Below are 23,793 nucleotides of genomic sequence, written 5' to 3' on the forward strand. Positions count from 1 at the left end.
TACATCAACATGTTATTTGTCCAAAGCACAACCGTAGATGCATATGTATTTATATAGATATATAACATTATGATAGAGCCTAGTGCTGTACTGAGGTGGATTTATGGCATTGCCTCGGATTACAGCTCCTTCTTCCTGGCTTTTCTGTCTTGCTGAGGGAGGATCCAGGAATGCTGCCAGCTGGTGACAGAAGCAATGCTCCTGACACACAGCAGCAGCAGCAGCAAGCAACGAGACACGCAGGAAGAAAAGTTGCCACATTCAAATCAACAGTCGACATGCCTGAGGTAAGAAACAACACACTCAAACTACTTTTTATTGCTGAGAAGTTGAAGTTAAAGTTAAGTTCAGCTCACAAACTTGTGAAACGTTGACTTTTTTTTTTTTTTTTACACTTTACATCCAGTTTTCACGGAGAGAGAGAGAGAGAGATAGAGAGAGAGAGGAAAAAAAGCTGCTGTGTGAATTAATTCTCAGCTAGATAATAACTCTTCACATGGATGTAGAGACTAATAGGCTCCATCCTGTAAACTGTGAGTGACTGTCAGAGCGGAACGAATCAGTAAAGTATGGAAGGGTTTGCCGCTGAAGACGCGCCATCTCACGCCAGGCGAAAAAAATGTCGCCGAGGAGGAACTTGAACCCGGACAGGTCGAGTTAAACTTTTTTTTTTGTTGTTTTACCAAAACGGACACAGGAGCCTCTGTATCCCAGCTGCTGTCTAACAAATCAGACAGATTGAGCTGAGCAGTTTAAAGTAGGCTTCTTAACTTATTTCATGGAGAGACTCTACAGACGTGCGCTGCCAGCTGCCCCTCCCTGAGCAGGAGCTCTACTGTAGCAGTCCGTCTTTACAAAGACTCTGAAGCATGTTACAACAACATACAGACACAATCAGTCTATTAAAACACTACAGTAATAGTCAAAAAAAGGTAGATAGATTAAGGAGATGGTTTGTGTAGCTGTGATATTATTATTAATACAGTAAGTGAATCAGGGCAGTGTCTGATTTTGAATGTGGGGCCCAGAACAGGAGAGCAGGTAGTGATCCACCTGTCTGTGTGTGTGTATGTGTTGAACATGATTGTGCACTGCAGCCTCGCTTCCGCTTTATTTTAGGACCTCTCTCGTGTTCTTCCTTCATCAGTAATGACATATGAATCATCATCAGAATCTGGAGGGAAGAGGGCACCATGGGTGGCCTGTCAGCTTCCAACAGGGGCCGTGCCACTCTCGGTCCTCACTTTGTATGGCTTCTTTGCCAACTTTGAAAGAATAACAGGACCAGCCCATATCATAACACTCCACAGCTATCAGTTACATCCTGAAGCTTAAAATAAATGATAAAAAACAGCTGAGAGCAGACTTTTTCTAGAGAACACCCGCCAGTGTTTTTTTAAAGAAACATCGCTGTATTGTAACTGCTGGTCAAGGAGAATCTGATGCCCACTGATACATTTATTTACAAGTATATTATAAAGCCTGAAAACAATCCCAAAGTACAACTGTGTAGAGTTAGAGATCAACAGTGAGCTGGGAAGAAATGTGGGGAGTTGGGTGTGGTAATGAGAACTATACAAAAACAGGGAGTCTATCTGTAATTGTTCTTGTTTAAATCACAAAAATGCTCATCTGCTACTATACTTTCCCATAAGATGTATAAAAGTGAACATTATTAAAAAGGTAACATTCAAACAAACATGCACAGAACAATTATTTACTGGCATGAAACTAAAGCCTCCACAATCTTGTGACAGTGCTTATATGTCAGAGACTCACTTGTTATCTACCTTTGTGAGTTTTAACATGTAATATTTTAGTTAATATAATAAGTCTACAGTAGTTAACACTATACCTTGTCTACAGTCAGGATATTGCCTAGTTCTGTGGGATAGTGTTTGTAGAAGTGAAGGACTTGCAGTGGCTTGTGGTACATCAGTCATTCTTTAAAGGAAGGGTGTGGTTTTGACAAAGCTGTTGGCCCACATGCATTGAATAACTGGAGCAAAACTGGAGTTTGTTCTACTGATGGCCAACAGACAATATGTTAAACACTGCTTTAATCAACGTTGAACATCCACAATCAATCAAATGACTATGTGAAAGGTGTTGCTAACGGTGATGAACTCAAAGAGAATTCTTTTCAGTCTTCTAAGTTAAAGAGACAGATAAACAAACCAGAGCTAAAAGGAGAGTAAATAGATTCACCAGGTGAACACAGACTCCAAACCAATGAGAATCTTGCTCTGTGTCTGCTGGATGTGTAAATAGTGTTTGCTGATATAGTCGTCATCATTTTATAAGCTGATAATATATCACGTGGCCACTACTTTAAACAGTTACAATACTTCCCTACAAATTATATTACTAAATGATGGAAGTAGCAACAGTCTGAGAATTACAAAAAGTAATGCTTATAAGACAATGGTTATTTAGTAGCTGTTGTGGAGCTTTCAATCGATTACACAATCTTCCTCAGATGGAGTTGACACATTTTTGTCCATGTCAGAAACAGCAGCTGACAAATTTCACCACAAGGTCCATTTAGGTCCATTTTGTTGAGGAACACTGTTTGATATGAGAAAAAGCTCCAGAACAGCCACTAAATGGACCCTGTGGTGAGATTCTTTTGTCTGGTCTGTTATAAAACATAATAGAGGTTTAATCAACAGTTTTGAATATGCTTTGGAAAGATAACTGCATAAAGTCAGATAGATCATTCTAGTCTAGAGGGCCAAATGGTAAAAGGCTGATCACCTTTGATCCTCAATCCAGACTTGGACAAGTGAAGAAATGTTGTCACATTCATGACCTTACTCAAACAGAGCTCTCCTAGTATTTGTTCAACAGCTCTGCAACTGTGTGAGCTTCAGCCTGTCGACCAAGTAGTTCCGGTTTTTGGGAGCTGAGGAGGTAAAGAGTTTGGATGTGATATACTATGAATGCTCTAAAGTTACAAAGAGCATTAACTTTTTCTAGACTTGCTGACCTCGCAACTATGCAGAAGGGGATAATTCACTAAACTGATATAAGGCGAATGATGACCGCTGTGTATATGAACAGGACCTGCTGTCCTCTTTTATGATGACCCCCTACATCACTCATTAGAGATGATATTATTGGGCGTTGCAGCTAAACCCACACCACCTCCACACAACACCCCCAGAGAGACTTTTAACCATGACCATGATTTGTTCCTGACCTTAACCAACCATATTTTTTAAAATATGACCATTAGGAGTGGGTGGTACGGATATGTACTTTATATAGTGATATTGATATATGTGGTAAATTAAATTAAGATTAAATAGCTGAAAAATGAAGGTACTTTATCACACTGATGTGAAAATCATATAAAAAGCATGAGGCAGGCGTGCTCATTGATTTGCAACAGTTCCCACAGTAACTGATAAGACGCTTAAAGGAACAGATACCACGGAGCAGAATGGAAAGTATGAGAAAAACTTATATCATCATATTCAACCCTAATGACAAGCTAACCATAGCCATGTAGCTTTAGCTGTGTTACAGAGGCAGAGCTTTGAGGTAAACAAAGGCAGTTATTGGGCCATACCCCTAATCATCCCCCATTCTTCTCCCCAGTACTCAGACCTGGAGAAGGCCATCAACACACTGGTCAGCCAGTTCCACTCTGCTTCGGCTGACAAAAGTCCAACGCTGAAAACGGATGAATTCAAAGGTCTTTTGTCCTCCCAGATGCCTAACCTGGTCAAGGTAAAACTGCTCTCAGGCTCCATGTGTTTCACTCTCAGCCAGGCCTGCTGGCGATTGCAGCATATGGGTGTGGCAGTATGCTTCACACAAAGACAGTCAGAGACATGCTCAGTCTCAGTCACACATACACACACTACAAAGACTTTTACACACACATAGGAATTAGGCTCAGTTGACTTTTAGGTAAAATCCATCATCCAAGCTTTAATTTCACTGACAAGCAAGGTAGGTGTTTAAAGGAATGTACCACTGAAAATCTGTCTTTAGAATGTTACGCTTGAAATGTTTGTGGCTTGTATTTCGCCATGAAACTTGGTCACCCCTGAAATCTGTTGTAACCACAGTGGATCCAAGGTGATTACAGCTGCCATCCACTGCAAAGAAGCAAGATACAGTATGAAAGTTTCATGATTAAAACATATATTTTTAGTGGAGTATTCCTTTAAAGGATAGTTTTTTTTTTCTCACAGGACAATGGATTCTGATACAACCCTGGAAAAATCTTTTTTGGAGTTGAGACTGCTGTCTTAACTGATCATTTATGTGCTGCTCAAACTACTGTCTAAACTGTCTGCACTGCTTCTGTTTAATCCACATTTTTCTAAGTGTAAACACAGGAGCAGGGCATTATTCTTCATTTAAGCTGCTTTTAAATGGTGAGTGGTTACTGCTGCTGCTTCCACTGTTTCCAGTATAATGACAAAGTTGCAGCAGCTCTTGTGCACACGCTCAGCCACCCGATTGGTCTATAGTGATTGAATATTATGATTTATTGATATTTAGTGGAATCATATAGCCTTTATATAAACCATGTTGTAGTTTTTCTACAAAAGTTAGTTTAACAAACGAGTGATTCCAAGCAAACTATTTAAAATTAATAATAAGTTTGTTTGTGGAGCACAGTTCCTCTCACTAAACATCAGCTTGGTTAGTTTATAAGTGATTTTGTGAAAGTTGGCTGTATAGTAGCTCAATATTGGATAAATATTCATATTAGTATTATTCATTTCAGCTACCACCTGAGTTGACAGGTCTAGCCATGGCATATTACTCAGTGTAGCCATAGCAACCCTAGAAACTGCACTGGATGTGTAAATTTACTGGTATCCAAATACCTGAACTGTGACACCTCAGTGTACCAAGACGCCAATAAAAAGAAAACTGGAGATGGAGCAACATCAGCTGCTGTGGTGCAGTAACTGATGTCTCTCTGTAGTGTTTCAGTTTGTTAAACTTGCAGTCTGGTTAGTTCTCACTGTCAGGCTGCAGCAGAGTTAAGCTGCGCTGCCTCCCACTCATAATGTTGAGAGCCAACATTGTATCAGTGGAACAACTCATTGTTTAAAAGTATTATCAGTTCTCTGTTCCTGTCAATCTAAAACTATCTACTAACAATTTCCTTAATCGGTTCATTGTTCATTAAGCTACATGTTTAAACATTCTTCAGTGTAATGATTTGCTGCTTTTCTTTCTTTTATCTTTTTATCATTGTTACCTGAATATCTTTGGGTTTTGGAACAAACAAGACATTTGAAGATGTCAACTTGGGCTCTGAGCACTTGCACTTTCAGCAACATTTGGATTTTTTCCTTTATATTTAACATGTCCAATATATGATAAATCCTCCACAAACATGATTTAGTTTCCTCTGTAAAATGTTAGTTACAGAGGAAACTGTAATGTGACATGATGTGATGCCACATGTTTATTTTCTGCAAGTTAATGATCCGCAAAGTCATTAGTATAATGTGGAGAGACATTATGTAGACTCATTACAGTGCAATGGAAGAATTTGATGTCCATACTTCTAGTTTACAGAAGCTTGGGTTTTATTTTTGTAGTTTCATCCATCATTCCCATCAGTTATTATAACATTGTACTCACCTAGTAAATAGACATCACTAAGGAAGAGGTCAACAAACACCAGTCAGTGCAGGTTAGTCAAACTTATTTGGAAGAGAAGAGGAAGATGAACAATAGGTTTTATTGGCTGACTCTGTAATTGTTTACAGGGATTTGGAATTATATTCTCTAAAGAGAGCAGAAAGCTTTGAAACAGCATCATCATCATATAGGGAGTTAAACAAGGGAAAATGTCATGTTTATGGTGGCTAGTCATATGGTGGTATTTGTGGCTACATCCCTGCTCTCTGATCAGCTGACTGCTTGTCTTTCTTGCCTCTTTGGAATTCTTTTTAGCGATGTCACTGATCTCAGTTATAACTTTGATGAGTACTATGTTATCCTAAATGTCAGAGGTGATGGACACAACTATACTATCTTTCAGAGCAGTGAACTCATAAGTCATTTCTAAATTAGCTTTGCTCCTGATGGAAAAAAACATGTTCCTCATGTTGTCCCGGTATGTGTCTGCAGGGGATCGGCACAGAGCAGGGACTGGGTGAGATCCTGCGAAAGATGGGTGTAGGCGATGGTGAGGGCATCTCTTTCAAGCATTTCTGGAACTTAATCCAGTCAGTAGCCACCACGCAGCATGGCCTCCTCAGTGGGCAGAAGGGCTCCTCATGCAGCTGCATCCTCCTGTGAAGACCAGGCTCTCAGCCCAAGACATCAGCGAGCTCTGAGTTTCCACCCTGGAATTTAACTAAACAGAGTAACAATATGCACATCACTCTCCTAATCAGGTGTCGGACAGAATACAAAGGTACAAAGTCGAGTCCGCCCACAGCAAACTGTTCCCAACTTTTATGACTAAACATTACACTTTTCTCAATCTGATAAGTTTCCACATCACACTTCTGCCATTGTACTGCCCAGCATCCTTTGCACCAGTTGAAGTTCAAATTCGGGCTAGTTTGCATTCAAATGATCACGTTGTCCAAGTCTGTTACTATATTTGTAAAAGTTATAAGAATCAAACTATCATTTGAGCTAGCCTACAATAAAATAATCAAATCATACATATTGAACCCTTCTGACACTTTGACATGATCCAACAAGCACTTCATGCGTTGGAGGTCCTCATGCTAAGTGTGAATTTAACTGGTGCAAAAGGCTGCTGGGCATTATCACAGTCACAGTCATTAACAATAACATCATTAATATAGTCACTTTCCCTCATTCACTCCAATTTGGTCTTATGTTTGTTTTCCATGTATAATATGTCATGGTGCCTTCATGTTTACTTCACTAATCATAGGAGGATGAACTGTTGTCCCACTGTTGTCTTTTTCACAACTTCATAAATAAATTGTTCAATAGCTTAAAGCTCACACGATGTGATGAGTGCTGACATTTTTGAAAATGGAGTGCTCTGTGAAATGGAAGCGTGACATAAAATACAGAAGATACAAAATCAATCACCATTTTGGAAAAGGGAACAAGAACAGGGTCTCACAATATCCCTTTCTTGTCACTTACCTAACAATGGACATCTCACTAGTTACCCCTATTAATGCCAAGTATATAGTTTACATATGGTAACATAGTCCAGTCAACTTTGCATGTCAAAAATGCTAACTCATAAATACCATTTGAAGGCACGTCAGTATGAGAGCATGTATCAACAGAGTTGAGGCCAGATCATTAGAAATATTTAGGAAGAACTACAGTCGAACTTTCAGAAGCTTTGAAATATTTTAAATAGAATTTCTTTATTTGTTTGTGCAGAACTGAGTCCAGGGTAAATTATTGCTGTAATTTGCAATTCACAGTATCTGTTATGTTAGCAACGGCAATTGACACAGTAACTTACAGTGTTCATCCTTGTCTTAATCTTTAAGTATATAAGCCTAATTATCTCAATTTTGACCTCATATGTGTCAGTAACAAAACAAAAATGTAGTTTTGATTGTTTCAGTATGTTTGACTTTATATACATCTGGAGAAACTGAAGACAGAAACATCTCAGTGTGGTTTATAGTCCCTTTATAAGTTTCTACTAGTAATGCTTTACCCTCTGTGATCTTGCATTTTCTATGTATTTATATTTTGTAATTCTCTGTATTCTGAGCTGTGTGACACCATAAGACAAATGATGTAATAAACATATAAAGAAAGCACCAACACTGCATTTATTGTTTAATGGTTTATTGGTTTAACAAGAAAAAAATCATCTCACACAATTTGAGTATTTATTACAAGCATGTGAATTATCTGCTGCTTTAACAAGTGTTATATTTTATACCTTTAATCTAGTGTGCTGTCAGATGTGTAGCTGTGCCAGCAAGCTGAAGCAGTGAGATCTAAGCATTAATCACACATTGCACCTGCATTTATGGATATAAATCATCATTGAAAGATGTAGTACATCCTCTCTTGAGTTTCTTTCCCTCAGGTGTACCTCGAAAGAATTCTAGGTAAGATGAGAACACGTACTTATTCATGACTTTGACCCTCCCAAAGATGTCCAGCTCCGTTCGCTCATCATGGGTGACAGCATTCATCATCTGCTTTGATTTGATGTACAAGGAATTTTCCTTTGCAACAACTTGATCTAACCAATTCCGGCTCTCCTGTGGTGCCATTTCATAGTTGTCAACAGTGCAGCCATAAAATCCTCGTCTCAGTTGTTCAGGCCAGGGTTTGTCAGTCACCATGGGGTGGTCATCTTCAACAAACGCTGAGCACAGGGAGCTATCAGTCCCCCGAGAGCGGCCTACTTCACAGCCTATCACACTCATGAGGAAAAGTGAGAAGATTCTGAAGTTACGCACAGATGCTGAGAACACTGCTGTCATGAAGTAATGACCCCATCTCTCACAGTTGTAGCTACACTGCTGGAATTGGAAAGTCTGGCGACAAAAGTCGTTGAATTTGGATGCTTTGAGACCCTGTCTCAGGTCCTGCAGGGAGGACATGTTGTTCTGGTTCATGAAATTAAGCTGGAAACGTTCAATTTCAGCTTGATTGTCAGTGCTCATGAATTTGCCCACCAGACTTATACTAAGATTTTTCCTGTGTACCCTATAAATGCAATCATTGAGAACGTAGTAAGGGTCTGAGGCAAATTCCTCTCTGGCATTATATCGAATTTCCACAAGTACATCCTGAATGTTGGTGATATGCTTTAAAAAAATGCTCTCTCCTGCCCCTGGCTCTGTAAGCCAAATAGCTTTCAGGTGTCTTTGATCACGTTCTGGGATATAATCAGGAGCACGCCTCCTTTCATTCTCCTCAAAGAACAAGCTCCAAGTGAGCCCCTCCAGGCAGTCAATAGAAGGGTATTTTTTGCGCAGCTCCATTGGAACAAACATTTGAGGGTGGCTTGGCCACTCTAATGTCTGAAGGTACAAAACATTTCCTTTATAATCAGGAAACACTGGCCCTGCACAGCCAAGTTCCACTGTAGTCAGCAGGTCACCTCTTTGGTCCAGTTCAGCAATGACTCTTCTGCTGTGGTCATGGGACCTCCAGACTTTGTCAGTTTTGGTCATTATCTCTCCATCAGAGCTGACAGACAGGAAGGCGTTGTGTAGGTGCAGCTTTGTTTCCACACGGAGAGACCGGAGAGTTTGCAGCATCTGCAGCATAAAATGTGGGTCATTTCCAAGGTTGCAGCCGATTAGGCTGACGGTGCCAAGTTGGCTGAAGATGCTTTCCGTTTTTAAAGTTGACACAAATCTGGCAAGTTCCTCTGGCCCATAACCTGCCAGCTGGGCTGTTCCATTGGTACCCTCACTGCCATGGCCAACCAGTATGATCTCATGATTTCCAGTAGAAAAGAAATGGCTTCCCCTGAGAATATGCAGCGCCCCCTTCTGGTACTTCAACAGAGTAGATACAGTAGGATGCCTCTCATACAGGTAAATTGCTGACTTTATCACTGCAGCGTCCTCTTCCATAATAACTATAGTCTGGTGGCTGTATTTAGTTTCACCTGCCCAAAGGGTCATATGTTGTAGGTTAGACATAATTTCTGTCTCGAGTGTGTGATTATGGCTGAATCTAAACCTGTCTGAATGAGTCAGATAAACTGGGAAGGCCTCTTTAATGAGACAACTATCTCCAACACAAGCATGTACTCTCTGATTTACAGAGGACAGAGCATGAAAAGCAGGATTCCAGCTATCAGTGATTCTCTGCCTCTGTGTCTGTATCAGAGGTTCTGTAAACCATAAATCTACACTGGTAGCATCTTCAGGATCAGAGTGTTGTGGGAGGAGGTCAAATCTTGGTGGAGTCATCTGAAGATATAACCTGGAAATAGATAAGTGATGGGTGAATAATTAGCCAATGGATCACATACTCACACTGACTGAATAAAGCAGGGTTTCACTCAAGTCAATTAGAAGTCATTGTAATATGTTCTTTAATAAGCACACTGTTCCAGTTTGATTGAGCTGATTTTTCATTTGTCATTTGGAGTCAAAAGTGTTGATTGAGACAGTTTGTACACGTTGTTGTAGAGTCCTGTGCTTTGTATGCAGTTGACTTAGCTTGATTTGTATACAATATATTGAATGTACAGTAGAATGAATTGTATGTAGTATGTACAGTGTGAAAAGGAACCACTTACAGGTTAGGGTCCCATCCTGGCTTCTCCCTGATAAAGTATCTGGGAAAATAAAGTAAAGTATATTTTTACAAAATAAAGTATACTACTATATACTTGTACAATACATTTTACTCTGTGGCCTGACTACAGCAAAAAGCTACTAGATATAAGCCAGAAATCCCCAAATGTACTAAATTTGAAGCAATGGTACTCATTATATTATAATAATCTCTCTGTACTGTCTGTTTCTCAATCATGTGGTTCCACAAGGCAAACCATAGTGGTTTTCACTAGTGCCCTTGACAAAGTTTGGTGTTTGCTATAGGAGAAGTATAATATGCAAGTAATGTTTATATATAAAAATTAGGATTGGTGTCAAATTTGCCCAACAGTCCGAAACTTCTTGTCAGGGCTGAATTTCTCCACCTGGATATTTCCTTGTGTCCCACCGTCACATTGCTTGGAAACCTCTCTGCATTACAAATTTCCACCTCAAACCATTCCTACTAATCTCAATAACCACAGCCAAGAAGACTATATTACAAAACTGGACAGACAGAACAAAATTATGTACAAAACACTAAAAACTTAATTACAGATCATTCATATTTGGAGAAATTCACAGCATCATTTAAATATAATATACAATCCTTTGAGGAAACCTGGCCTCCCATTCCTATAGTACATGCAGGTCTGATCCCTTGTACAGTACATACACCACACCCACACAGTCCTGCAGGTTAGCACGATGTGCTGCGTCATTGTGTTTGGTCTTGACAAGTCTTGTCTCAATATGTTCCTTTTCATCCATTTGTAGTGTTAACAACATCAAATTATATGTTTATAGTTTGATCATAATTAGAATTGTAAATTGTACAGTAAGTGTAAATATATTGTTATTTCTAAGAATCCTCATGTCCCACATGTTACCAAAAGTTTTATGTTGCTTTGATACTTAAAGAAAGAATGAACTCAGTTGTGTTCATATTGTAGGTTGGCCTCTCTAGCTGTTAAAAGTTGTCATCAATCACACATTTATTATGTAAAAAACTATTTTACAGTATCAGGCTAAAAAAAATGCAAATCTTTACAGTCAAACAAAAACTTGAATTTCTATAAAAGTTACACCTGAGCCAATCAACTCTTGGTTGGATGACAGCCAGGTGTTTCCCATCATGCCAGGTCTGAAGTACAGAACCCTTCCTTTATTGAATCAGATGGCGCATCCATTACAAAACTCCTCGAAATTGCCAACTATATTAATGATTTCTTTATTAATAAGGCCAACAGTCTAAGACAAAGTATGAATAACTCTGATGATGAACTATCTGTAGAGCTAATTAAAGAATCTATCTAAAAAGAAAGATTGCAGATTTAAATTCGAACAAGTACAACTGTAGGATGTAAAAAAAAAAACTTCTAATCTCAGTAAAAAGCAATAAACAGTCTGGACTGGATAACACTGACAGAGAATTGTAACTGATTGCTGAACTGCTGTGTCACATTTTTAACCTCAGCCTGAAGGAAAGTGTTTTCCCTCAAGCATTGAAAGTTGCCTAAATCATTCCAATATCTAGGAACAGCAGGAGTACCTTCAGTGGGATGACCCTATTACTGTAGTATATTTAGTAAACTTATTGAAAGACAAATCTTCTCTCAAATTTTAAACAATTTCCTGACTGATCACTCAATCAGACACGTTATAAAATCATTTTATCTCATCTTGACTATTGCTCAGTAGTTTGGTCAAGTGCAACTAAAAAAGATTTGCACAAGCTTCAGCTTGTTCAGAACATGTCTGCACATCTAGCTCTTCGCTGTTCATCCAGGGTGAGTGTTAAGGGCATGAAGCTCTCTCCTGGCTAAAAGTTGAGGACAGATTTCTTATATCAATGTTAGACATGGTCATACTACCAGACATTTAACACAAGGTCATGTAGTAGTTCCTGCACCTAGAACCTGTGCTATGCAGAGAATGGTTCTCTACAGAGCTACCTCTTATTGGAATATGCTACCATGTTCCCTAAAAAAATAGAAAGAAGATGAAAATAGAAAATAGGGCACTACCAGTCTATGGCCATGCTAGGAGCACTCTTACCTGTGCTTAGGCACAATGGTGCTTAAGCACCACTAATGACAATGCTAACATTCTAAATGTTTAGCAGTTAATGGTCCATGCTCACCATCTTATCATTCAGTTTTCCAAAGTATGGGACAAGTGGAAATTTTGACCTGATGAGGGCGCCAAATGAAAAATCACCAAAGTTGTTATAATTCATCCTGTTGATGACATGAATGTCTGAACCAAATTTCACAGCAACCCATCCAATAGTTGTTGAGATATGTGAGTCTGGGCTGACGGACTGACATTACCTCAACATGTGTTCAAAGAAGCAAGTTTATCTTGATGAGACTTTATCATTCGAGCCGGCTAACATCATATTAGTCTAAAGCAGTTAAGCAACACACAAAGAACGGCAGTAGTGGAAAGTAACTAAGTACATTTACTCAAGTACTGTAATTAGGTACAATTTTAAGGTACCTGTACTTTCCATGTGATGCTACTTTATACTTCCACTCCACTACATTTCAGAGGGAAATATTGTACTTTCTACTCCACTACATTTATTTGACAGCTTTAGTTACTTTTCAGATGCAGACTTGACACAATGGATAATATAAAAAGCTTTTAAAATACAACACATTGTTATAGATGAAACCAGTGGTTTCCACCTTTTTGGCTTTTGACGTGTTACAAAAAGTAGTGTGTAGTTGGTGGAGCTGTTAGTTATTAACAGCTCCACCAAATAGTGATTTTTCCCTCTAAACTTCTCACATGCTTTCATTTCAATAAATGTTCAAATGATCCAATATTTCAGCAAAAATCAAAGATTAGAGAAATAGTCCAAAAACTGAAAACAGATTTGTGTATCAGAACTTTGTTTTTTCTTCTTTCCTCTCCCATTAATCATCTCACAACCCCTCAGATTTATCTGCTGACCCTTTAGAGGGGCCCGACCCCTAGGTTGGGAACCACTGGACTAAACTAACTAACTGTATATAAAGTAGTGTAAACTAGCTCCACCTCCAGCAGCTAAAACAGTAACATGCTGCTCTAACACTGATGCTTCACTATTAATAATCTAATGATGTCATATATAATAATATATCAGTCAGAGGGACCAAACCACTACTTTTACTGCAATACTTTGACTACATCAAGCTCATAATACTTATGTAGAATTTTTCATACAGGACTTGCTCAAAACAGCTTTATTGTCCACATTTGTTGCGCAAAAGTAGAAATTCAGCTTGCATGACAATCAGTATCAATATCACATCGTTTACATCATATGTTACAACAGTAAAGTAAAAATCATTGTATTGGGACTTTTATTTAAGTTAAGGATCTGAATTCTTCTTCCACCACTGAAGAACAGGACTCGGCACCTGATATGACTCTTCAAAGCAAAATGTCCCTTTAACTCTGATGGTTCTTTATTCTCTCTGAGTTAAATTAGTACTGACAGTATTGTAGTGTAGTGTAGTGACAGTATCAAAAGAAATACTGCTGTTTACAGCAGTTACCCATCAGTGATCATCTGAATAGTTACATCAGATCTATCACATTAAAACAGCAGTCAGTTGCATCACCTGGTGTCTCACCTGTTTCCTATGTTAGAGCCAGATGGAGTCCACGGAACACTCCCATCTGTAATGACAAACACTGCAGATAAAAGCTAAAGTCTGAAGCTCAGCCACTGGTTATCAGGCAGTTAGTGTAAAATGCTGAACAATGAGTCAAAACAGCCCATTTTACTTGCTATGTCTACAGCTCAGGATTTTCTAACACTGAATATGGATATATTAACATTTTAAAAGTGAATCATTTATTTTAACGCTTTTAATAGGTAATAGGTGCTGAATAGGTACAGCAGTTTGAAGAGGTTAAGTAGTTATAAATATTATCAATTAAATAAAGTACAGCGTCATTATTTTTCACTTGCAACATTTTTGCTGTCAGTTGTCTTTCTTTCCTGAAAGGCTTCACCAAAACGCCACATGTAAGGAGAAACATTATTTTAGTCTTCTTAAAAAGCTAAATAATCTTACCAGAATTCATTCCCGCAGCCAAAGACAGCTGAATGATAATAACGCAAAATCCCCAGGGCTTCAACATGGCTTTGAGGTTCCCTGCAGAGCAGCTCAAGTGAAGATCACTGTGAATTCAGCAGGCAGAGCAGCTTCAGGGCATATCTCAATCCACATTTGGTTAGATAAGAATGAAAATGAAAAAATAACATTCATGACAGCCCAGTTCATTAGTTAAACATTACAACCTACCAGCCATGAACATTTTGTCACTTTGTCTGACTGCTCCACATTAGGTTTACTTAATTGTTTTAAAATGCAGATTGTTTTGCATGTTTTCTTTATGTTTTGTGTGTGAATTTTTATCATTCATGGTTTGACTGCATATGTAGTTTACAGAGAGATATTCACACATCCCAGTGTTTTAACTGCAGGTGTGTAAAATGACAAAATAACATATGTAACACTGCTTCTAATTGTAGAACTGTCAGGAAGTAGCATGAGATGGACCCAAATGCAGGACACAGGAGGGAGCACATACTGAAGTATCACTCCTTAATCCAAATAAAGCAGGCAAAGCACAACAAAACAGAACAAGACAGAGCAAACAGAACAGAGCAGAGGTTCCAACAACCACTAAACTGAAAACCAGGACTTACATACAAGCTAAACTAGTGAAACAACAAGTGGCAAGACACAAGGGCAGGCTGGGAGCTGATAGGCTGGGGAAGACACAGGGAGCAGGACAGGGCTCAGAGACTAATGCAGGGCGTGGGTGTGGAGGGAAGTGTGGAGAAGAGAGCAGACTGAGGACATAGGAGGAAAAACTCATGGCAAACAAAACCAAAAACAGAATCCCCTTAAATATCCAATAAACCCATCTAAGAATATACATGAATAAACTAAAATACACAAGTACACTATAACCTGCAAATGCTTATTACTATTTTATAATGATGCAAATCCTCTTACATGGCACACAGAGGCTATAAATGCAAATTATTCCTATCTACAGAAACAAATGTGTTGAGGCTGAGTTAAAGAGAGTGCAGCCATTGAACAAACACCTGTCAGTCTCTGGATAAGAGCGTCTATTAAACGCCCTAAATTTAAATACTGAAGACATGTGGAATGAACTGCCTGATGTATAAATTGCAGCATCCTTGTCGTCTAACTATAGTGTGTCAAACTCCTCAGTTTCACAACTGGTGTGAAAGCGAAGTTCAATATCAATTTCAAGGGCTTACTATCACTCAGTCCAGTTCAACAAACAGGGAAAAGGTCCAAGGGTTTCTAGTGGACTGGTGGAGGGACATAGAGCCAGACTGGGACAGAACCATGACAAGAACAGCATACACTGAATAAAGTTATTATAAGGTCCATTTGTACAATCAAATGCAATTCAATATACAGTATGTTAAAGATGGATGATACTGGCCTGAAATGGACATGGAATTGAATAAAGACCTCTGAACATAATAAGCTTCATAAAGGTAGGATCTGTTGCAGGATTGTTTGATTGCATTAGTCTGCACGTTTAATTAATAAACTAAATGACCCTAGCCAAGATTTCCTGTGTGTTAATTAACTTGTGGTAATTAGGAATGTGTTTAGGAATATGCACCACATAAGCACAGCATCAACCAAAATAAATTTTTGACAAATGGCCCCTCTACAAGACAAGACCTCAAGGTATAAATGCAGGGGCTGCCTCAGCTCCTTATCATAATACCTTATGGTATATAGTGTGTGTTCAGTCTTCTACTTTTTGGTGTGAGGTTTGAATAAAACAGAGTGTAGAGTGCATACATCCAAAAAACTGTTACACAAACTGAAGACATAAGAGACAAAAGATCCATACACTGCACTGAGAGCACAAAATAAATTAACAAAGCAACATTTCAATCTAACAGAGATCTTTGTCAGGTATTCTCAAATAAACTAGTAGTTGTGAGTGTTTTTTGGGGGGAGAGGGTGAAAGTAGAGTACCTTCTCAGGTATGCAGGTGTAACTGTTTTCTGTTGATTGGTGATCACATAATGTGCCCTTTATAAAGAGACCTCACTGCTGCCACACATGCTCTGAGGAAGGCTTTATGTTGAAACACATCAGCAGATTTGTCAGCCTATTGGTTGTGAATAAATTAATCTAAAAGACCAACACCTGAGGTAATTCTATTTGCCGTTTGCTTTGTTTTTTCAACTATGGAGAGTTTATTCTGGAAAATACTGTGAAATACACATCACAAAGCAGGACTGGATTTTTATCCCCTATATGAGGGTATCAGTTTTCTCATGCCCTGTAATGATTGGTTGTTGAATTGAAATGCTCCAGACATGTTTAAAGACTTAAGGCATCTTTAAACTGTGCAACAACAACGATTGTGTAAGTTGCATGTCATATTGTGCAAGACACCTAAAATCAAATATTGGTTACAATCGATGCCAAACTGTATGATCGTTCTGAGGTTGTCAGATTGTGAGCTGGTGAGAGATACATGCTCTGGATGCACTGGGACGCATCTTCAGTGATCTGCCTGTAGCTGTGCCTGTGATTGCCAGTAGAGTGAGCACTTTGCACAAGAAACATGCTGCAAAGCTTCGACAGCCCACTTTTACTAGTTCACAACGGGCTGTCAATCCTTGAGCAGAACACTACTCCACCAGCTCTTGGTACTTGGTCTGCTTTCTCTCATTGGCCTCCTCCTTCGCTCTTCCCATGGCATGGTGAGTTCAATCATGAGATGTTGTTTGGTGGTTTCTGCGAGCAGGATCATATCTGAATGCAGTGTTTGCTGATGTTATGTGCTCTGGGATTGACTCTGAGCTGTCAGTCAGAGGGGGTGTGAAGGAGACCAGTTCCTGTTCCTGGCTGTGAGTGGACTTTCTTAACAGCTATAATGAAGGAGATGGTTTTCCCCCTAAAGTTTATTCAAAATCTTCACCTATGAATTGTCACATCGGCCAGAGTCATTTCATGTCACATTGTGAGAATGCGGTCTTAAATTTCTGAGAATTTTGCTTCAGGCTGTCTTTGGCCACCAAAGCTCCAAATAGGCCATTGGTGGAATATTCTCACAGTTCAATCAAGGACTACTGTTTTGGATTGGCAACCAAAGATTTCACGATTGTCAACTTTCGTCTCAGACAACCTAAAATTGCACAGTATAAAGGGGCCTCTATAAAAACAATCTGCTTTGACTAATCATTTGTGTGCGTATGTTTTTTCCCTTGTTGAAATTTTAAAGGTTTAACCGCTAGAGGCAGGATTGCTCATTGTAAAGTCCATTCTCAGTGTATGTGCACTGGAGGCTTAAGGTTGCCACATCACACTTGTGTATATTGCATACTGGATCACGATTGGCTCCAAACTAGTTGTGATGTGACAAATCATGCTCATAGGTACACATGTTATATGTTATTATTTAAGATTAGCAGAGAAACTTTCCTCCTTCAGCAGATGAAGGTGAAAACAAAGTCTGCACAGAGAAGCTCAAGCATCACAGTCAAGTAATAAAAAGCAAAACACATTTTTGAGTGCAGGGTGACTTTAAATGAAATTTTAAAAAAGGACCTATTAGTTGAGCTCATAGGACTTGGTTTTACAATCCTGTATTGTAATTGGCAATCATTTCTGGGATGGGGGTTGTGGTAAACGCCTCACTGGGGTCATCATGTGGCAACACTCTTTCCTTAGTGTTTCATTGATATACCCACGCAGCAACAGAACTTCAAGAGGATCAGCTGGGTTTCTTCTGTCAATGATTCAGTCCTCTTTTTGCAGACTGTAAATCATAACCAGCAGTAGGGGTAGGGGTTGCAGCTTCACTGGGGTCATCAGGAGGGCCTTCCTTGGTGTTTCATTGATGGGCCCACGACACCTCAAGAGGGCTGAACGGTGACACCTGGCATCCCAGGTGCCCCCTCCTCCTGCTGGCTGATGGTCATCTTGCTGCCTAGTTCTTGTCCTTTCTTTTCAGCCAGAGGCAGTTGCTGCTTCACTTGGCAGCCTCAGCCAGTGACTTGATAGCCTGTCGGAGGACTCCCATCCTTTTCAGCAGCCTGGTGGTTGACATGTCTACAAAACCCCTGCAGCCAACCTCCACAGGGAGCACCTGTGTTCTCCTTTTGTTCTTCTTCAGTTGCTAGATCGGAGTGCTTCAGCTTTTTGTGTTTGTATGCCTTACCAACTGCATCCTCCCATGGTACAGTCAGTTCTATGATGAACAGGACCATTTGAAGGGCTGACCACAGGATCAGATTCGGCCTGAGACTGGTTGTAATGATCTCCGGTGGAAAGGGGAGCTTCTGGTCTGGACTTACCTGGAAATAGTGTCTTGTCTTTGTTAGCAAGGCCTTTGATGGTTTCTTCCCTCAGTTGCTTACTCTGGTCTGAGTCCTTAAGGCTTGCATTGTACCACCGCCCTAAGCTCTTGACTGGCATCTCTGATACTGTTGGTATGGGAGTTCTGTCAATGTGGAAACTCTGGTCTTTGAACTTTCCTTTTATAATGGAGATGGTCCTGGACTTTCTGGGTTTAAACTTAATCCATGCCCATGTTATGTTGGAATGAAGTTTTTCCAGGAGTAACTTTTTACAATGGTTGTTGTCAGAGTGGTCATGTCATCCATATAGGCATGGATGGGAGGTAGTTGTTGTCCGGACGGCAAGCGTCCTCGTCCTACCACCCATTTGGATCCTCCAAAAGAGTGGTAGGCGAGTGGGGAGATGGTCAAAAGGGGAAAGAGGAAGGAGTCAAAGTATAGAATACAGATCTTTTGTCTCACTTTTGCCGTGAGGTTTGAATTATCCATAATTTGTTCTCTAGTGAATGGAGACATTTACATTTTACATTTATTCATTCACTTGTGTCGAAAGCAATGTACAAATGAGGTACAATTCAAGCCAGAGCAGATCCAGTTGAAGCCTTTGAGAATATGTGTCTCAGTACTCCATCTGACACAAGTACCATCAGGCTTCCAGGTGCATGAAGTAACATATAAGTGCTGTGCAAATTACTTTTGACCCTCTGAAAAGCAGTAAGATAGGACAGCACAGATGATAATTTGTTGTTCTGCTTCTCCATTGAGTTGATGTGTTTCATGAAATCAATCACTTCACATGTATTCTATTCCATCCATTTACCTGAAGCAGTGGTTTAGAGCATCCCTGATACTTCGCCAGGTATAAAATGGCCACTATGCGAGACAATGGCGAACTTGAGCACCACCATGTTTTTGCCTCTTTCTTTGAAGCACTGTAAGTAGTATTCAGGTACAGATCCTGCAGTGAGTATATCTGGTCTGAGCTGAGCTGATTTAAGTTATTCTGATCAAACATCTTGAACTCTTCAACTTTGACCTGGACCAATGTGATAAATCTAACCTACAAACACAAACACATACACACACACACATTTATCTAGCAGTTGTTGCAAACACATTGAACTGCCTCTTAAATGCTTGTGGTCTCACACCTCTATGTGAAGATCATGACTTTTCAGTTACTAGACATGAAGACTGACCAGTAACCCTTGCTTTAAACTTCATTAGAATACCTGCTGCCTTCAGAGCTTCTTAACATCACCTTCTGAAACCTGTTGGTGATGTCATGCATGCTGCCATGTTCTTCTAGTGCCAGCAGCTTCACGTTTGACGCTGGGAGGCGTACAGGCTGTTACCACATGGCTGTTTCCAGGTCACTGCTAATCCTCTCCAATCTTCTTTTCTCCTCATTAGCCATCTTACCAACTCCTTTCTCTGCTGCGCTCATGATGAAGCCCGCCTACGACTAATTCTGTCTAATTTTACACGCCATAGTTTGAACCAAGGTTTGGTACTGGAATTACTGCTGTATTCTAATCTGTTATGGTGTGACATGACAGGCAACACAGACATTTTGACAGAGGGATTCTGAGATGAAGCTGGATAAAGAATAAATTGATGGATGGAGAATAAAAGAAGAGCCAAGAATGAACCATCTCAACAAGCAAAATCAAGTTATTGCAAATGTCAATATGGGTTTGACCAATTTTGCAACAATAGCTGGTTTGTATATGGAGGAGTCTGAGCAGATGAGATAACCTGGTGAAGGCAGACTGTGGAGCCAAACATCAAAGGATTCTTCAGCTGCATATCAAGACGGACATCAAGGAAAACATCAAGATACCCAACAGGTGATTACACATTGTAGACTAAAGCTAGTTTGAACCTTGTTTACTACCATTTTCCTTTTAAAACAGATTCCTTGCTCTCTTGTGATCTATGGGTTTGTGTCTACACAACACATACAGTATATTACATAATTATACATTATATGTATATACCTTTTGTTTCTAGGACATAATTTATCTTGACCAGATCAGATTGTTTGGGGCTTAGGGGTGTGGGGTGAGCCATTAGCAGGTGCGCCTTTGATTAGGCCAATTCGCTGTGTAGTTAGAGATGTTAGGAAAATACATTGAGGCAGAGATGTAATAGGTCGCTCTGGGTCAAAAACCTGGGTCTGGGCCATAAAAAATAGACTTTGACTGTGGCTTTATTCTAACTAACAGTCAGACTTCAGATTGACATCTAAATTCATTTGTTGCACAAAGCTGTTTTCAATCTTAGTAGGACTAATTTGCCATGAATTCTGGGTAAATTAAGACTTTTCCAACTAAAAAAAGTGGCTCACCAAGAAATTGCATTTAACTCCTCAGCTCTATTATCTCCAGCAGGAAATGCTGCTCTCTGAAAGTACTCAACAGTTATAAGGACATTTTGCTGTTTCTGGTAACAATACCAAACTTCCAGTAGCATAATATCTCAGTGCAGTGCAGACCTGTTGAGCTCAGTTGAGCTCAGTACTTCTGCTAACTTGTCAGTCAGGCTCTCAGGACAGTTTTCTTGGGCAAATGAAAACAACCGATGATGTCCTCACTGCTGTACAGTATATTTCTCTCTAAAAACGTTCCCTTCTTATTGCTTGCTCCACAGTTTGTTAGCAGACCACAAATTATGAGCCATGTTTTGCTCTTTTTTGTTGATTCCACCGTTCAGCAAGTGTCATTGAGTGTCATAGCTTTGAGTTTGCCTGGGGGTACTGTGGATAACTTTTTAGGATGAAATTAAATTAATCTAAGGGCAAAATTAAGACTTCCCTAACACTACAGACCAGTCTGTAGACTACAGTCTGAAGCTACCCCCCAACTAATGCATCGTCTGCATACACTAACAATTTGAAAAAAGTTTGGATTCATTCATATAGCAACAGCTAACAGCTCAGTGAAAAGAGTGAATAGAATTGGGGTAAGGGGGCGTCCCCTCCTTGTGCCCACATCAAGATTAAATTGAGAGAATCTTAAACCAACAACACAGGCTCTACAGAGGCGTACAACAGAGCAAATCAACTGATAAAGTTTGGTCCAAAGCCAAAAGCAGACAGGGTGGAGAGAAAATACTTCCACTCCACCCTATCAACGGCTTTTTCCTCATCCAACAACAGGACAGCCACTGGAGAATTAAGTCTGTTACAAGCCCACATAATATTCATCAAAGGTATTGTCAGTACCTCTAATAAATCCCACCTGGTCAGGGTGAAAATGATCACCCCCTTAAGGGGTGAACTGACCCTTTAAATGGACTGGTATGAAAGAGGCCCAGATGTATCTGAGGAACCAAAAAGTTCACCTCAGCAAACATCAAGTCCTAGAACACAATAATAACACTGACATCACTGTCTGTGAGTAATGATAGACCTGTCTGTCAAATCAGACAACAACTAGTACAAAATGTTATTTATTTACTTGAACAAATGGAACTGCTCAGTATATGGAAACGCTTCCATGTGTGCAGCGATGCCACTGCAACTAGTGAGACGTTGCATTCAAGCAGTAAAACTGTAAACTGTAATTCTGAACTTCATAGGACAGAGGAAACTCTGCAGAGGAGACATAGTTTGAACTTTTAATTACTTAAAATAAAAATGTCCAGATAGCTCAGACTGAGTTCAGGATTCATCCTGAGAAGAGCTGCTTTATTCCAAATTATTTCACTGTATAAACCTGGAATCTGTGTGTAACAGCTGAGCCTCCTGATGTCAAGGAGAACACAGAACATTAGTTTCTGCTTGAGGTTTCTGCTTGAGGTTTCTTCCCGTTAAAGGGGAGTTTTTCCTTACCGCTGTTGCCAAGTGCTTGCTCATGGGGGAATTGTTGGGTCTCTGTAAATTAAAGAGTACGGTCTTGACCTGCTCTATGTGAAAAGTGCCTTGAGATGACTTTTGTTGTGATTTGGCGCTATATAAATAAAAATTGATTGATTGATTGATTATCAGCAGATCCTGACCCATCCTGTTGGCGTGTCAGAAGAAGGGTGATATGTCCAAAAACTCAAATCTCGCTTATTTTCAAGCTTAGAGTTGATTCACAATTTTAATCGATTTGCAATCCTGCAACTTGCAGTGGTAAAGTAGTGAGGTGATAGACATGTTTGTATTGATGCATCAATAGAAGCACCACTCCAAAGATGAGTCACAACCAGTTGCAGGGACTTTGTAGGCTACTGGACACTGAAAGATGCTGTGTGTTTTTAGTGCACATCAAATTATGTACTTACTGTGTTTTTCAGCTCCAGAAATTCAGACCACTTCCCCTCCAAATCCAGCATCAAAAACATGTCATCCATCCAAGTTCAGCCAAAGTCTTTTCCCTACAGACATCAGATGAAATCTTTCAGTCATACACATACAATACAAATAAAATATCAAGAGCTAAAATTGTTAAGTTGAGTTGTTAAGATTTAGTTTTAAAGGTAAAAAAAAATCAGCCTTTCCAGTCAGGATGGGTAAAATCCACTGAGGTGAGACTCCTTTTCTTTAAATCAGAGTTACTGAAATGAAAACAGTGATTTAAAATCTTTAACAATACAAGTTAAAAAAAAAAAAAAAAAGAACAAAAATGTAGGCTTTTATTGGTTCTTGAATTAGTCAGTTCCCTGAAACTATTCAGCCAGTAATCACAGACTCTAGCCCACATCCATCTACAACCTGGCTTATTAGACTCTCATTATTAGTCTACAAAGCTGGATATGTATGACTGAAAAACACACTCACTGGGCCTTTTATTAGGAACACCCGTGCAATCTAATGCAATCCAATACAACAGCTCTGCCATAAATTCTACTTTTACAAAGCAAAGTTGCATTTTCAGTTTTTGTTGACATTGTCAGAATGTTTATTATTTAGGTGGTGGTGGGTGGTGGTGTACTGGGTGCATTATATTGAAAAGTGTTCCTAATATTTTGTCCACTCCATTAACATCCTCACCATTTTTAGACTTTTTCTCTAATCTTTCATTTTTGGTGAAATATTGGATCATTTGAACATTTATTGAAATGAAAGCATGTGAGAAGTTTAGAGGGAAAAATCACTATTTGGTGGAGCTGTTAACAACTCATAGACATGTGAAATGTGACCCCGACTACACACTGCTTTATGTAAGACGTCAAAAGCCAAAAAGGTTGGAAACC

The 23,793-nt window shown here is 39.5% G+C and overlaps 2 protein-coding genes across 3 annotated transcripts; one reads left to right on the forward strand and one right to left on the reverse strand.

The window, feature by feature from the left end:
• The first annotated feature begins 156 nt into the window (after nucleotides 1–156).
• Nucleotides 157–7,768, forward strand: s100v2 (S100 calcium binding protein V2). The gene is made up of 3 exons (XM_067611683.1): nucleotides 157–287; nucleotides 3,604–3,735; nucleotides 6,112–7,768. Exons 1-3 carry the CDS (start codon nucleotides 171–173, stop codon nucleotides 6,280–6,282), a joined length of 420 nt encoding a protein of 139 aa, XP_067467784.1. The 5' UTR covers nucleotides 157–170; the 3' UTR covers nucleotides 6,283–7,768.
• On the reverse strand, nucleotides 7,006–22,974 carry LOC137198066 (uncharacterized). Of its 2 annotated transcripts, none has more exons than XM_067611682.1 (5): nucleotides 22,882–22,974; nucleotides 14,306–14,412; nucleotides 13,859–13,904; nucleotides 10,214–10,252; nucleotides 7,006–9,894 (listed from the first exon to the last, which is right to left on the reverse strand). In XM_067611682.1, the coding sequence occupies exons 2-5, from the start codon at nucleotides 14,370–14,372 to the stop codon at nucleotides 7,971–7,973; spliced, it is 2,076 nt and encodes a 691-aa protein (XP_067467783.1). In that variant the 5' UTR covers nucleotides 14,373–14,412; nucleotides 22,882–22,974; the 3' UTR covers nucleotides 7,006–7,970. The 2 variants fall into 2 exon arrangements, with proteins under 2 accessions (XP_067467783.1, XP_067467782.1); XM_067611681.1 differs by having other exon boundaries at nucleotides 13,859–13,919.
• Between the last annotated feature and the right edge of the window lie 819 nt (nucleotides 22,975–23,793).

The sequence above is a fragment of the Thunnus thynnus genome, chromosome 15, assembly GCF_963924715.1.
Source record: "Thunnus thynnus chromosome 15, fThuThy2.1, whole genome shotgun sequence".
In the NCBI taxonomy this organism is placed as follows: Eukaryota; Metazoa; Chordata; class Actinopteri; order Scombriformes; family Scombridae; genus Thunnus; species Thunnus thynnus.